We start from the raw sequence: 16321 nt of genomic DNA, 5'->3' as shown, positions 1-16321 counted from the left end.
CTAACTGAGCCACCCAGGCTTCCCCATCTCATTTTTTGATGCACTGCAAACCTGCAGACATTAGTAAACTTCTCCCTAAATTAGCATGCATATCATTAACTCGAGTTCACTTTTTTTTTTTTTTTTAAGATTTTATTTATTTACTTGTCAGAGAGAGAGCGAGCACAAGCAGGGGGAACAGCAGGCACAGGGAGAAGGAGGTTCCCCACTGAGCAAGGAGCCCAATGTGGGACTCAATCCCAGGACCCTGGGATCATGACCTGAGCCAAAGGCAGGTGCCCAACCGACTGAGCTACCCAGGTATCCCTCACTTTTTTTTATGTAAAATTTCATATAATGAAACAAGCCTTATTTTTACTTTATATGTAATGCCCAACATGGAAACAGGAAAGTAGACTGGCTAGGGGTCATAGGTCCTGAGGAATGACACAGTGAGTGCTGTCAATGGAGGCCTTGTGAGGAGCCTGAACTTATATTAGGGCCCCCAAGTCAGGAAGCACACTGTCCCCCCAGTAGTAGTAGTGAGGTGGTGCCACCTTCCCTTGACAGCACGGTGTCAGAGGCCTGCTAAAATGGAAGTTAAAATAAGATCCAGAAACTCCTAACACCCAAAATGTCCAAGATACAATAAAAAACCACTCATCATACCACAAATCAGGAAAATCTCAAATTGAATGAGAAAAGACAATCAATAGACACCAACACTAAGATGACACAAATGTTGGAACTATCTGACAAGCATTTTAAAGCAGACGCCAAAAAATACTTCAGTAAGCAACTACCCACGTGTCTGAAACAAATTTAAAATACAGAAAGAAATATAAAGCGTCAAGAAAGAAATAAGGAAGTCTCAACAAAGAAATCGAAGATAAAATGAAGAACCTAGTGGAAATTCTAGAACTGAAAAATATGATAACCACAGTAAAAAACACACATGTGCACAACCGCACACAACTCACTGCACAGACTCAAATGATGAATAAAGAAGAGAGAAAAGAATCGGTGAACTTGAAGATAGGAAAACAGAAATTATGTCTCTGAACTAAGATAAGATCAATGGAAAAAAATAAACGGAGCCTCAGTGGGATTATAACAAAAGATCTCATATTCATGTCATCAGAGTTCTAGAAAAGAGTCTGGAGCTAGAAAAGTATTCAAGAAAACAATGGCTAACATATCCCCAAATTTGGCAAAGGGCACAAACCTAGTTCAAGAAGCTGAGTAAACCTTAAGCAGGATAAATCCAAGAAATCCATGCCCAAGGACAAGTACAAAAAGTAAACACACATCTTGAAAATAGTGAGAAATAACACCAATAAGGGAACACCAATTCTAGCGACAGTGGATTTCCCATCAGAAACCACAGAGGGAGGGGCGCCTGGGTGGCTCAGTCGTTAAGCGTCTGCCTTCGGCTCAGGGTGTGATTCCAGGGTCCTGCGATCGAGCCCCACATCAGGCTCCCTGCTCAGCCGGAAGCCTGCTTCTCCCTCTCCCACTCCCCCTGCTTGTGTTCCCTCTCTCGCTGGCTGGCTGTCTTTCTCTCTGTTAAATAAATAAATAAAATAAAATAAAAAAGAGAAAGAAACCACAGAAGGAAGTGGAATAATTTCTCAAGTGCTTAAAAAAAAAAAAAAAGCCAAACCAGAATTCTGTATCTAGTGAAAATATCCTTCAGGAATGAAGGGGAAACAGACGTTCTTGGATAAAGAAAGATGAAGAGAATTTGTAGCCAACAGAAAGAATGCTTAAAAGGAATTCTCTAAACAGAAAGGATATGATCTTTGAACATCAGGAAGGAAGGAAGAACAATGAAAAGAGTAAAAATAAGGGTAAATACAACAGATTTTCTCTTGAGTTTTCTAAATTATGCTTGATTGCTGAAGTAAATATCATACTGTGTGATATGGTTTTCGGTGTATGTACAGTTTTAATAATAATGCTTTTTATTTGTAATTAGGGAAGCACTCTTAAACAAATAGCAATGAATATTTGTGTAACTATTAAATATCTTCTAAAACTTGTCGGTTGGAAATTGGACATAAATTAGTTACATAAATTCACTTCTTTTGTTTTGAAATGAGTCACTTCTATTATTCTGATGTGTTATTTAAATAAAATTCCGATCTTTAGGATCTCATATATGAGAACAGGGAGAAGTAAAGTGAAGAAGTATTAAACCAGATCTCGGCCAAGAAGGCAATTCATCTTTTCTTGGTCACTGATGACACCTACTGGCTTCTTAGTGGCACTGGCTTTGTACAGGGTGTGTAGAAATGAGGGAGGATCACTACAATGGCACAAGTACAGAAAGAAAGAAAGGCACTGGGAGCTGGAAGTATACTCAGCATGAGCAAAGCTAAACCCACAAACTCTTCCAGGCCAGATCGGCTCTCAATGCTCCCTATTTCACTGAATGTCACCACCATCCACCGAAAATGCGGGTCATGTTTGACACCCCATTCTTCCTCACCCACCATTTCTAAGCCATCACCAAATTGTGGTTTTTATGGTCTACATATCCTTCTGGCCATAGTTCTCATCTCCATCTCCACTTCCCTAGTCTAAGTTGTTAGCCTCACATCTCATCTAGCCACACTTAACATGTTCTATGTATGTTCTAAGTGCTTTACCGGTTACATTAACTTATTTCATCCTCACATGGACCCCAAGAGATGTGTGCTAGATGACAAAGGGGAGAGAGAGCAAGGCCAAGTAATTTGGTCAGTGTCTTACACCGAGCTGGTGGAACCAGGGTTAATCTGGGGCAAATGGCTCCAGATTTTGTTTTTTTTGGAGGCGATGTTGCTGCCTTTTGACCACCACACTGTGCCATAGCCCCTAAATGGTCTACTCATGTCTCTTCTGGCCCCCCTCTAATTCATCTCCAAAGAAGAGCCAGAGATATTCCTAAAGCATAAATCTAAACTATATCACTTCCTCCAAGGACTTTCCCTGTTTTTAAGATAAAGACAAAACTCCCTTACATCATGGCTTACAGTGTCTTACACTGTGTTCCTTCTTGACGGCTCCCATTTCAATCCTATACTTCTTGTTTTCTCCACTTGGCCAACTGGTCTTCCCCAAGTCCTTTCCGACTAAGGCCTTTGCCTGTGTTGCTCCTTTGGCTAGGTTCACACTTCCCTTTTCCCTTCACCCTCTTAAGGCTTATTCATCCCTAGATCTCAACCCAAGCATCGCCTTCTCAGGAGGGAGCTTAGACTATCAATTTGAGACTATCAAATTTTATAAATTTCCCTCTGAGCAATGCTTTATCAACATCCCACAAATTATGTGGCACCTTTTCATTTTTTGTTCAGTTCCAATTATTTTCTAATTTCCCTCGACACTTCCTTTTAATCCATTAATTTCCAATTATTTAAGAATTTTTTTCAGTTATCTTTCTGTGACTGGTTTCGAATTTAATTCCATGTAATCAAAGACCATTCAATGTATGATTTCAATTCTTTTAAATTTATTCAGGGCCATCTCTCTTGGCGAATGTTCCACATGCACTTGAAAGAATGAGTATTTTACTATTTTTGGGCGAACTGTTGTACAAATGTCTATTAGATCCAGTTTGTTGATGGTGTTAATTCAGTTCTTTTATATACTTACTAATTTTGTCTGCTTGTCCCACAGATTACTAAGAGAGAAGTGTTAAAGTTTTCAACTCTAACTGTGGCTTTGCCTGTTTCTCCTCTCAGTTCCATCAAGTTTTACTTCATGTATTTTGAAGCTCCAATATTAGGTATATACATATTTAGGATTATTATGTCCTCTTGGTGAATTGTCTTTTTTAATCATGTAATGTGTCTCTTTATTCCTGGTAATTTCCCTTGTTCTGAATATTACTATCTTTTTGAATGGTCTACCTTTTTCATCCCTCTCCTTTTAATCTGCCTATATTTATTATATTTAAGGTGGGTTTCTTATACATAGCATATAGTTGGATCTCTCTCACTGGGGTTTAACTTGCATTTCCCTGAGGACATTTTTTTTTTTAAAGATTTTTTATTTATTTATTTGACAGAGATAGACAGCCAGCGAGAGAGGGAACACAAGCAGGGGGAGTGAGAGAGGAAGGAGCAGACTCCCAGCAGAGGAGCCTGATGTGGGACTCGATCCCAGAACGCCGAGATCACGCCCTGAGCCGAAGGCAGACGCTTAACGACTGCGCTACCCAGGCGCCCCCTCCCTGAGGACTTCTTATATGTTATATATATCTTTTTATGTCTCTTGGTTTTTTATATATATTTATTTATATATTTATATTTTTTATATTTTTAATATATTTCATATATTTTTAAAATATATTTTTATATATTTGTTTAAGTGTCGTTCAAGTGTTCTGCCAATTATCTTTCTATTTCTTGGACATCCCTGATCTGTTCCTGATCTTAGGGGGAAAGTATTCAAAATTTCACCAGGAAGTATGATGATGTCAGCTTTAGTTTTCTCTTACTGCCCTTTACCAATTTGAAGAATTCCCTTCTGTTCCTAGTTGTTGAGAATTTTTTAAAAATCATGAATGGGTGTTGGAATTTGTCAAGTGTTTTTTTCTATATCTTTTGAGATGATAAAATGACTTTCCTACTTTAGTTCCGTTAACATGGCAAATTACAATGATCTATTTTCAAGTGTTAAATGTTGGTTACAGAGGTGTGTACAATTGAATTCCCGGAATAAACTCCAATTAGTTATGATATATTATCCTTTTTATATACGGCTAGATTCAATTTGCTAATATTTTGTTTAGGATTTTAGTGTCAATATTCATGAGGAATACTGGTCTTGTAATTTCTCTTTCTTGTAATGTCTTGAATTCATATTTTTCCTGGCCTTATAAAATGAGTTGGGAAGCGTTTCCTCTTTATCTGTTCTTTGGAATAGTTTATGTACTATTGCTATTATTTCACCCTTAAATGTTTAGAGAAATTCACCAGTGAAACCATCTAGGCCTAGAGTTTTCTTTGTTGGAAGATTTTTTATTACATTTTCAATTTTTTTTTAACAGAGGTTAAAATTTTTCTATTTCTTCTTATGTCAGTTTTGGTAAATTATGATTTTTAAAGGAATTTATCTATCTACATTGTCAAATTCTTTGGCATAAGGATGTTTCTGATATCCTTTTATCATCCTTTTAAAGTCTGTGGCTCTGTGGTGAGATCTCCAAATTCATGTCAGATACTGATCATTTGTTTTCTTTTTCTCTCTTTTTAAAATTTCTTTATCAGTGTACTAGGCATTTTTCAATTTTACTGATCTTTTCCAAGAGTAAGCTTTTGCCTTTTTTGATTTTCTCTTTTTTTCATCTGTTTTCTTTATTAAATTCTATTATTCTATTATTAAATTCTTCATTAAATTCTACTCTTTTTTGGCATTTTTAATTTAGGTTTGTTTTACTTAAGTTTATTTTTTTTCCCATCAAATTTCACTTTTATCTCTCATATTTCCTCCATTCTACTTCCTTCTGGTTTAACTTGCTTTTCCTTTTCGAGACTCTTGAGTTGGTAATTTAGATCACTGATTTTAAATCTTTCTTTTTGTCTAGTTTATTCAGTTAAAACTACAAATTTCCAGCTAAGCACTGTATTTAAGCTGTGTCTCACAAACAAATTGATTAATTTTTGTTTTTTGTTTTTTAAAGATTTTTTATTTATTCATTTGACAGAGAGAGAGACAGCCAGCGAGAGAGGGAACACAAGCAGGGGAGTGGGAGAAGAAGAAGCAGGCTTCCAGAAGAGGAGCCTGATGTGGGGCTTGATCCCAGAACACAGGGATCACGCCCTGAGCTGAAGGCAGACACCTAATGACTGAGCCACCCAGGCGCCCCTCGATTAATTTTTTAAAAGTCATTTAGATTCTTTGTTTGGTACAAGGTAAAAAAATATTCTCTTAGGAATCAGGGAGGAGTAAAATGGAAAAGGACACACACAAAGAAACTTTTTAAGGTACTGGTAATGCTCCATATCTTGATGTGGGTGTTGGTTATACAGGTATGTACATTTGTCAAAAATGCAATACTCTGTACACTCAAGACTTGAACTATATATAATACTAGAAGATAGGCATCAGTACCTTTTTTGTAAGTGAGAAATCTAACGCTTCAGAGGAGTTAACCTTGATGTATATATAAACATCATGCATTTAGCAATTGAAAGAGCCAGGAATTAATCCTATGTCATCAGAACGCTTATGGTTTGCATTCTACCCCATATTATTTTATATGTATACACACACATACATAGAGAGAGAGAAATTGAGAGAGAGACAAAGATACAGACATACCCCACGCAGTACATGTTTACTATGTGGCTTTAACAAAATATCTTTCCAGACTGATGTGAACTGGTTTACTCTTCAGTAAGCTCACCTTATTACCATCAAATAGACAGAGGCGTACGTGTCTACTGAGAACCTGGATGCTCATTCCTGGAAGAGGAATCATTTTACAGCTCCAGAGGGTCAGAATGAATGAAACACGACTTGGTCTTGACCTAATCTAAGAGGAAAATTAGTTATAAAAAAGGTTTACTTTATAGCTTATAAGACAAATTCATTTTCAAAGCATCTCTTATACTTAAAATGTACATAGAATAAAAAAGGATGAAAGAAAAAAATGTACACATAAATATACAGAAGAAAAATTTCAATAGTCTGCTCAACTTAAAATAAAAACCTTAGGTAAATTTTCCATAAATCTTTATATTTGAAATATTTGCATTTGGGGGGTAAATACATAAAAATCATAATGAAAAAACAGTCAGTACAATTAGGTAAAATGGATGACCTGACTATGGAATTACTGCATTCCTGGTTCATTCTTACAGTCCATTCTTACATAATGTGGGTAAGTGTAGAAGGTCACCAGAGCATAATAACCAATGACACCCAGCATTAATATTATCCAGCTGGCTCCTCCTTGTTTTAATTCCAAGCATTACCTACATTGTTCCTTGGCTTCTTACACAGATGTTTTGATGGAGAGTGCACTGATCACTGGATAGGATTATTCCGTTCTACTTCACAAGTATAGTTCAGAATGTCAATGAATAAATTGGCACTCTGGTTTCCTATTTAAAAACATCTTCAACTCTTAACATTCTGCTTTATGGTCATTGGCCTTTTCATTTAAAGACCCCATATCATTGAAAAAATAAGACAATATCTAACAGCTTGTCAACACTTTCAATTTAAGAAATGAGAACTGAATATTTAGCTCTCTGGGTACAAGTTCATAAAACTGAATGCCATTATTCAAGTACTAGTACACCAAACAGACTAAATACAACATCTTTACTGACTTGCAATAAAAGATACTTCATACTAAGAAGGTCCCAGGCTATGCTCAGGTTCAGAGGGAAAAATTCTATACCACCTCTCCCCACAAAACCTGATCACACTGGGTCCTCTTATTCTTCCCTTGAGGCTCTGAGAGAGGAAGGGAGAAAAGGCAGAAGATAAACAGGAAGGGGAGTGATGTGCTCTAATGTGGTTCAAATCTGCTAAAAAGGAGGAGAGTAGAATTAAATATCAAGAGTTTTTTCTACTTCAAGTACTGAGGATACCAGGAATCTTTTACTCTAAGCTCTCCCCAAAAAAGTATAATCATAAAGGACTTTCAACTTCCTCATTTCCACTTAATTAAAAAAAATGCTACTACTACTACTGATATTGGCTGACATTTATTGAGTTATCATGTGCCAGACATTGTTCTAAGCCCTCCACACTTCTAATGTAATTCTCATAATAACCCTATGTTAAGAAGTATTATTATAATTCCCTTTTTTACAGATGCAAGGAATGAGTAAGAGAGATACTTAGTATTACTTCCTTTGTAACAATGGGAGAAGAGAGCAAGTTTCATTGTCTTAGCAGTGAAAAGATCACTGAGTGTTTAAAAATTAAAATACAGAAACCATTTTTTAATTTTCTAGAATGCATTAATCAATTTACATGCTATTTGTATACTTGCAACCATAACCAAATCCAGAAAGGTATAATTTTGCTGATAGAAACCATACTCACAGTGCCTGTTTTAGCATCCCACAGTAGATCGCTGAAGGCCAGTTGTGAAGGAGTGAGCTTTGGCTGTAAGAAGTAACTTGCTCGAAATTGATTCCCTGAAAAAACAATTTTTCCTTTATTATCTTTCAAGGAAAGGAATGAAATTCAAAGCCAAAAATGTATGATGTTATGCGGCAAATTTAGGAAACAGACATCCAAGATGTCAACCTGCTTACTAGGAACTTGCTTTCTAAGACATATGTATCAATGGAGATTTGTTTACTGGTAAGAACAACAGTAGAAAAAGTAAAGATAGAAGCACATAAGAGCTGATCTTAAAGCAGCTTTAAGAAAGATTTTAAAAACTTCTAGGCCAGTAACGTGCCCTGTGATGAGGACGATCCTTTCAAATATTTTTGTAAAATACAGAAAATGTGTAAACACTCTTTAGGAAAATATATAATTATTAATTTTACTTCTTAACACAAAACCATTATTATACTGTTTTCTCATACTTTAGTTATGAAGAATACTGATTACAAAATCATTTATTCATTTGAGAAATCATTTCCGAGTTTTCACTGTGTGCCAGGCCCTCTGGTAGGACCTGCAAATAATATGTGAATCAGAGAAATGCAGTCCCTGCCCTCATTAGTTTACAGTTGAGTGAGGGAAATAATTAAAAAAAAAAATAAGTAGACGAGAGAATAAAACAATTATAAACTAACTTATATCCATAAAGGGTGCTCAAGTGGAAGGGTGTTACTCAAAGAAGGCATCTCTGGGAAGATGGACTTCCCCTGGGATGCGAAGGATGAGAAGGAGATGGGCGTTCAGGGGGTGCTGAGAAGAGCCTTCTCAGCAGAGGAATCTCAAAGCAGCCCTTCCACAGATAACTCAACAACTCAGGGCATATATATAGGAGATCCTCCCCCAACATTATTTCTCTTTAACGAGCTTATGGACAAATGTTGGTAAGTACAGAGAAATCCAAGAACAAATAAGAAAACAGAAATGCAAATGGATAATAACTCTTCAGAAAAGTCTTCCTGTGAAGAAAAGGAGAGAAAGGGAGGCTTTGGCTAACATGGGATAGGGTGAGAGGAGCTGGGTCTTAAAGGTATCAGGTATGCTGGTATACTGATGAGGGAAGGAGCCAGTGTGGGGAAGGGGGAGCGGGCTGAAGATACACAAAAGGGCTCATGATTAGAAGAGTCATATTTTTGTAACAAAACAAGGGGCTAGAAGCCAGAGCACAGTGAACAGGCCAGCGTCTAACGGGATCAGGGATCCTTCCTTCACTGTCACAGGAAAGATGAAGTAATAGACAAGCACTGAAGAGATGTGATACTCAGCATCTTTTTAAACAACTTGCTCTGGCCAGAGCAATAACATTAGACGTAAAACCTGACTGCTTAACTACAAGCTTGTGGTGGCTCACAGACACCTGTTACCTTCCTCCAGAAGCTGGAAGAGCGTGGAAGGCCTGAACCCTGCAGGAATAGCTCCCATTGTGGTCAACACATCGACGGTGTTGATCTGCTGAAGACAGTAAAGACAAAACTGAGTTGCTTGTTTTCTTTCATGTTTCTTCACCTTCATAATATTTTCTCTTATCACTCTAGCAACTATGATCCAGAAAAGGAAAACATGAACATGCAGACTTTAGTGGACAAATACAGCAATTTAACCCCAAATTCTGGAGGATGCCATCCATCACTGAATCCTAGGCTCTCCCAAGGACCTAAGCCCCCTGCAGTGCCCAGTGGGTAGAGCTCTGTGGTCCAGACCAGGTGCTTCCTCAGCATCTTTCATCAAAATGTCTCTACTCCGGTCCTGCTCTACGATGTACTGCCACGTAACAGATGAGTTAGCGTCAGAAACTGATATGCACTGAAGAATTCATAGCTTTTTTGTATATGTGTGTATACACACACATACACACACGAGCACGTCCATGTAAGCAATAAGTAGGGTAAAAGGTCAGAAAGGATATTGACTAAACTATTAATGGTGATTAGTTATGGGAGGGAAGGAGTGGATTTTCATTTTGTTACATCACTCTTTTAAATGATAGAAATATGGATAATTTCTTACTTTTTTTGAGTTTTTTGGAATTTTTCGTATTAACTGAATTTAACATCAGCCTTTACCCAGATGGTAGACAACTCAGGCAGAATCAATAAGAGAGAGTTGCAAGCCCTCAAATCTACTCTTCTTACAGAAAGGCCTAAGGAGAAATACTACTTGGAGCACAGGCTTATTAAACCAGAATCGTATGTTTTATGCTCTGTACAGTCCATGCCCTGTACCCTGTTTAAGATCCAATGCCATCTTCCAATGTCTCCATCCTGTTTTGAATCCGCACTCTATCAGAACTGTTAGGTAACAAAACATGACATTAACAGAACAGGCGATACGAACCTCTGAGATAGCTTTTCGGACAGCACTCCAGTGAGAATCAGTTCTGGGGGGGGACAAAATAGCAAGGTGAGTGCACAGACAGCTCATGCTTATTGACTCAATTAGGGAGTGTCATCAATCAAAGAACAAAGAATTTAATTGTCAATAAGTTCTAAAAGCTTAAGTCTCTAAATGAAACCGAGAAAGAATAATATCGTGCACTAAAAATAATCACGAAATTAAGGTAGCGATCTTTAAGCAAATAGTAACACGAAAAGCACTGTTCTCAAACTGCAAGTTGTCTCCGTTTAAAAAATTCTTGAATTATTTACAACAGTAAAAACAAACAAAAAGCCTCTTTTCTTTCATTTTTTTTTTTATTATGCCACTGCATAGCACATCATTAGTTTTTGGTGTAGTGTTTAACGATTCATCAGTTACACATAACACCCAGAGCATCACCATAAAAAATTTCTTGAGCTCACTCTGATACCCTCTCACACCTTTTACCTTTGTTTAACTTCTTCCCCTTCTGCTGTTTGGTCCCCCACCTCTACGTCTTCTTCTTCACTGCCTTCTTCACTTGAGTCTTGGCCTTCTTCTTTATTGTAGGCCTGAAAAATTATTGAAATATGAAGTGCTTTTTACCTAATGCAAAAATCAACCAATAAAAATACTTTCAGAAAAGCTCAACTACAGATGGGAATGTACATGATGGGTATATCAAAAATCAGTGGGAAAAAGATTTCAACATATTGTCGATGACTTCACTATTTGAAAAAACTACAAGGATAGAGGTAGAAAGCAAATTTAATCAGAATAAATTTCAGATGGAATTTATTCCAATGAATAAAAAAAGAAGGTAGAAATAAAAGAAGTTAGAAGTGTTAAAGTGTTAAGAAAAGTGTTAGAAGAAAAGTGTTAGAAGTGTTAGAAGTAAATTATGTTGAGATGGGGAAGTCTTTTCCAATTATAATACCAAAACCAAAAATCACAAATGGAAACACTGACAGATTTAGCAACATACAAAAAAACATGGTTCAAAGTCAACAAAGAAAAATATCTGTCACAGATTTCCAAGGGTTAATACTCTTATTGTGAAAATAAAACAATACTCTTATAAATCAATACAATTTAAAAAAATCTCTTACTTAGAAAAACGGTCAAAAGAACTGAAAAGGTAATTTACAAAGAAGATGTAGAAATGGTCATAAAGGGCATGAAATAATGCTCAATCCTATTAGCAGTACAATGAAATAAAAACAATAATGGGCCTCTTTTGCCTACCACACTGGCAAAAGGATGGATGGCAGCCATCCATGGCACATTATAAGGAAAAAGTACTCTCAGATGCTGGGGATGGGGGAAAAGGTGTAAACCTTTTGAACCAGCAATGGGCACCTAGGAATTTATCTGAGGGGAATAAATCGGACAAATCTACAAAGATGTCTGTGCAGACTGACCACAACACAGGTTGCTGGTTTTCTACCACCTAATCTCTACCTCTTTGTTTCTACAGAAGGCCTGATTTTAGCAATGATCCAGCTAAGAGTCTACATTTTCCAAACACTCCTTGCAGCTAGGTGTTAACAAGACTCAATTCTGATCGAGGAGATACCACTGGAAGTTTTTTGTGTAAATTTCAGGAAACCATCTTAAAAAGATAGCAGCTCATGCCTTTTGGCCTCTTATTGCCCTTTCCTCTTTTGCTTCTTGGAATCATTAAAAGATCTAGCAGCCAACTTATCTATCTCTTTAGATAACCCTTGGAAGACCTGCCTCCCACTTAAGTACAAAGTAAAATACCAGATGGGGCCTTCACCATCCTTTCATTGCCTACCTCCACACTTCTTCCATGCATGAGAGAAATACGCTTCTACCTTATTTAAGCCACTATTTGGGGGGACCTTTAGTATCTCATAGTGGAAGCTAACCATAGCTCTGTGCAACATAATTTGTAGTTCTTATAGGCTGGAAACAACATGTCCATCTACATGAAATTGTAATACTGTACTACCATTGAAAAGGATGATTTAAACCTGAACTGTGCAATATGGCAGCCACTTGCCAGGTGTGGCTACTGACACTTGAAGTGTGACTAGTTCAAACTGAGATGTGCTATTTAGGTATATAATACACACTGGATGGGGTGCCTGGGTGGCTTAGTCGTTAAGTGTCTGCCTTCAGCTCAGGTCATGATCCCAGCGTTCTGGGATCGAACCCTGCATCGGGCTCCCTGTTCAGCGGGAAGCCTGCTTCTCTCTTTCTCACTCCCCCTGCTTGTGTTCCCTCTCTCCCTGCCTCTCTCTGTGTCAAATAAATAAATAAAATTAAAAAAAAAATACACACTGGAATTTGAAGACTTGGTGTGAACAAAAAAGAAAATATTTTTTCAATATTGATTATAGGTTGAAATGATATTTTGATATATTAGATAATATAAATACATTATTAAAAATAATGTCACCTGTTTTTTTCCTTTTTTCAAATGCATGCGGTATAATTAAAAAAAATATATATATATATATATAGTCTTTATTCCCAGTTCTTGGCAAGAGTTCCTAGAACTCTTGGAATTTCTTGACTGATAGTAGTGTCTTATGTTATTCATAACAAGCCCCTTTCAACCAGACTTGAGTTTATGCTAATGAGGTGATGGGCTGGGGGTGGGGCACAGGCTGTCAGAGGAACCAACCATGTGATTAGGGGGTTAGAACTTTCAGGGCACCACCACTACCACACTCCTCACCTTCATCGAGGATAAAACAGCAGGAAACTGAATTCAATCGCCAATGGCCAATCACTTAATCAATCATGCCTACATAACAATACCTCCATAAAAACCTCTAAAAGACAGGGTTTCAGGAGCCTTCCAGGTTGGTGACCACTTACAAGTGCTGTGCTGGGTGGGGGGGTGGCCCCAGAGAGGGCATGGAAGATCCCGGTCCCACTCCTTCCATCTCCCAATACCTTGCCCTACCCACCCTTTCATTTGGCGATCCTGAGCTGTAGCCTTTATAACGACCTGGTGAACACAAGTAAGGTGTTTTCCTGAGTTCTGTGAGTCCCTCTAGCAAATTATCAAACCTGAGGAGGCATGTGGGAACTGAATTTATAGCTGGTCACTCAGAAGTACCGGTGGCCCAGGCCTGGGACTTGGGACCGGCATCCGAATTAGGGCAGCTCATGGGGTGAGCCCTTAACTTGACAGGTCTGCGCTAACTCCAGGAATTGGTGTCAGAATTGAACTGCATTGTTGGACATCTGATTGGTTTCAGAGAACTGGTGCGGAAAAACGACACATATTTGGTGTTAGAGAAAAATCACATAATGAAGGGTTAGAAGTGGTGTCAGAAAAGAAGACATCTCAGTGTGGTTATGAGAAAATTTAGAATTACATTTGTAGTTTGCATAATTTTTCTATTGGACAGCACTGATCCAGATAGATATCTATATATATTGGCAAAGAAAATGACCATGCTATATAATGAAATATAAAAAAAAAAGGGCTGCAAACACACATGTACAGTATGTGTACACCCTAGTAAGGGATCATACATTAGTGGAAGTTGACTGTGGTTTCGTTTGACAACAAACAATAAACTCCTATTAATTTTTATGATCAGCATTAATCCACAAAGCACTTTGTGTCATAACATTCTAGGCCTCACCTGCATAACAGCACTTCACAGATCCCCAGAACTGTTAACACACAAGATTTTCCCCATGCCCTGTCCCTCTAAAATTAAATTTTATATCTCAAGTCATTCACTAGTCAATTGATCAAAGAATACAGATTAACATTTTATTAAAAATGAAGACAAGTTTTGAAAAAAATTTTTTTAAATGGAAAAAAGTTTTCAAAGAAAGAAAAAGGGAAAGAATAAGTGGCGAAGACTAACCTCCACGTAGGTTCTGGGAATGAGACCTTTGCTTCCTCTGGCGTTCTTAGCCATCCACCAGCCATCAGGTTTTTTTTCAATTATAAGGAGAATTTCCCCTTTCTTAAATCAAAACAAAGTAAAACATTTTAAATTAAAATTGACCCCTAAATTAGGAATTATCAACACTGAAACTATTTTCAAAAATAGAATACCATTTAATTTCACCATTCTCCTACCAGGTAACATTGATAACGTAATTTCACATGATTACTGCCTATAAATCATAATTTTTACTTATTGTATTAAAACAGGTTGAGTCCTTAAAAACAATACCGGGAAGATGTCATACAGGCATATACGTAGAGTTTTCTTACTCTGCAGGTATGCAAACTTATCCTTACGTTAGATTCTAGTCTTGTTTCTACCTTAAATGTAAGATCCCCAGCTTGCTGAGCAGTAAAATCTCCAACGGCAACGTATTCTTGACTTGTTGCCTGGTGGTGGGATTCATTTTCCTGCTTCTCTTCCTCTTCCTCTTCTGTCTCTTCCTCCTCCCCACCACTTTCTTCACTCTCTTCTTCTTCATCATCATCATCTTCTTCTTCAGCTTCTTCATCTTCATCAGCAGAATCGTCATCTTCCTCTCTTTCAGTAGGTGCCCCGATTCTGGGAAAAATAGTTCAATGATAAGGATCACTTGAAATAACGTGTAAGAACAGATCAAGTATGAGGACAACTTCTACATATAGAAGATCCTGCCCATATTTGGAACTGGGCAAATAAAGGAACTACAGAAAAAGCACAACTCATGGTTTCTACCATCTAGCGAACAATGTGACTTGAGAGACTGAGTGGTGAAGGAGTTACTGTATCTGAGGCAGGTATGGGACATGGCAGAGCGCGCACTGGACTTGAGGCCCCGGGACGTATATTCAAGTCTTGGATTCACCCATTCAGCAAACGCTGCTTGAGCACTGTAACGCAGTGGGTAGAGCATGGACTCTGACTTTACATTCTGGCTCTGTCCTCTCCTCGCTGAGTGACCTTGCATAGGTTTCTTTTAAGCTTTCCATTTTTCACTGGTAAAGTGAAGGTAATAATAGAACCTGCCTCACGGGACTGTCATGAAGATTACATGAGTTACAAATTCACAGAGGGTTTAGAACAGTGCCTGCCCATCGCAAGTTTTTAATAGAATGATGATAATGATGTATGTCAGGTCCATGCAAACATAGTGGATACAAAACCTGGTCAACCAGGTAAACAATTCCCTGTCCTCAAGAAGCTTACAGTGAGACAATCTAGAAAATGAGTAATTACAATATAGTTCAATAGGTACACTGGAGGTATACATAGGGTACTATGGGAAACACAAAGAGGGACACTTAACCTACCCTGCATGGGTAGAGATCTGGAAAGGCTTAGAATTAGGTCTGGAGGGATGACTTGGAATTAATGATTTAAAAAGGAAGTAGAAAGGAGGGGGAGGGGGTGGAGAAAGGAGGCTCAAGTGGAGGGAACCTCAAGTAGCTCATGAATGGTAGGACAAGGCTTGAAGAAATGAGTAAGAAGGAGATGAGGCTGAAAAGAGGTGAACAGAACACAGCCCATGTGAGCTTTCTTTCTAACGCGGTCTCTAAAATGAAGTAAGAGAAGGCCATCTGTACTTTGGAAAGATGACTAGGCTACAATGTGGGGAACAGATTGGAAAAAGGGTTAGAGGCAAACATGGCTGGTAAAAGTGAACCAAGACAACAGTATGAACTAAAAAAAACAAAAAGCAAAAAAACAAAAAAAAAACCCCACAGCATTAGGATGAAGAGAAAGACGTTTGGAAAGATATTAAGGAGGTAAAATGGGAGGTGCCGGAAGAGAGAGGAACTAAAATAATACTAGTTTGGATGAGTCACTAAATCTCTCTGAGCTTTATTTGTTCATTCAACATTCAGCAAAGTCATCAAACGTTTACTGGGCACCTACTACGTGACAGACACTATGTGCTTGGCATACCACAACGAACAAAACAG

The 16321-nt window shown here is 37.8% G+C and overlaps 1 protein-coding gene across 3 annotated transcripts in view; it reads right to left on the bottom strand.

Moving 5' to 3' along the window:
* NPHP1 (nephrocystin 1) overlaps positions 1–16321 on the bottom strand; it is a 57757-nt gene that overhangs the window by 31707 nt on the left and 9729 nt on the right. For 2 of the 3 annotated variants that reach the window (XM_087863683.1, XM_087863685.1), the window contains 7 exons: positions 14720–14960; positions 14313–14414; positions 10921–11024; positions 10432–10474; positions 9462–9549; positions 8029–8123; positions 6374–6502 (listed from right to left, as the gene is read on the bottom strand). In XM_087863683.1, coding sequence (XP_087719809.1) covers positions 6374–6502; positions 8029–8123; positions 9462–9549; positions 10432–10474; positions 10921–11024; positions 14313–14414; positions 14720–14960 — 802 coding nt within the window. The remainder of the gene's footprint in view (positions 1–6373; positions 6503–8028; positions 8124–9461; positions 9550–10431; positions 10475–10920; positions 11025–14312; positions 14415–14719; positions 14961–16321) is intronic. The other variant, XM_045808962.2, reaches the window with a different exon arrangement.

Source organism: Ursus americanus, chromosome 7 (assembly GCF_024610735.1).
Source record: "Ursus americanus isolate L20-20 chromosome 7, mUrsAme1.1.p, whole genome shotgun sequence".
Classification (NCBI taxonomy): domain Eukaryota; kingdom Metazoa; phylum Chordata; class Mammalia; order Carnivora; family Ursidae; genus Ursus; species Ursus americanus.
Note: the sequence above shows the minus strand (reverse complement) of the source record. Positions and strands in the feature narration are given on the sequence as shown.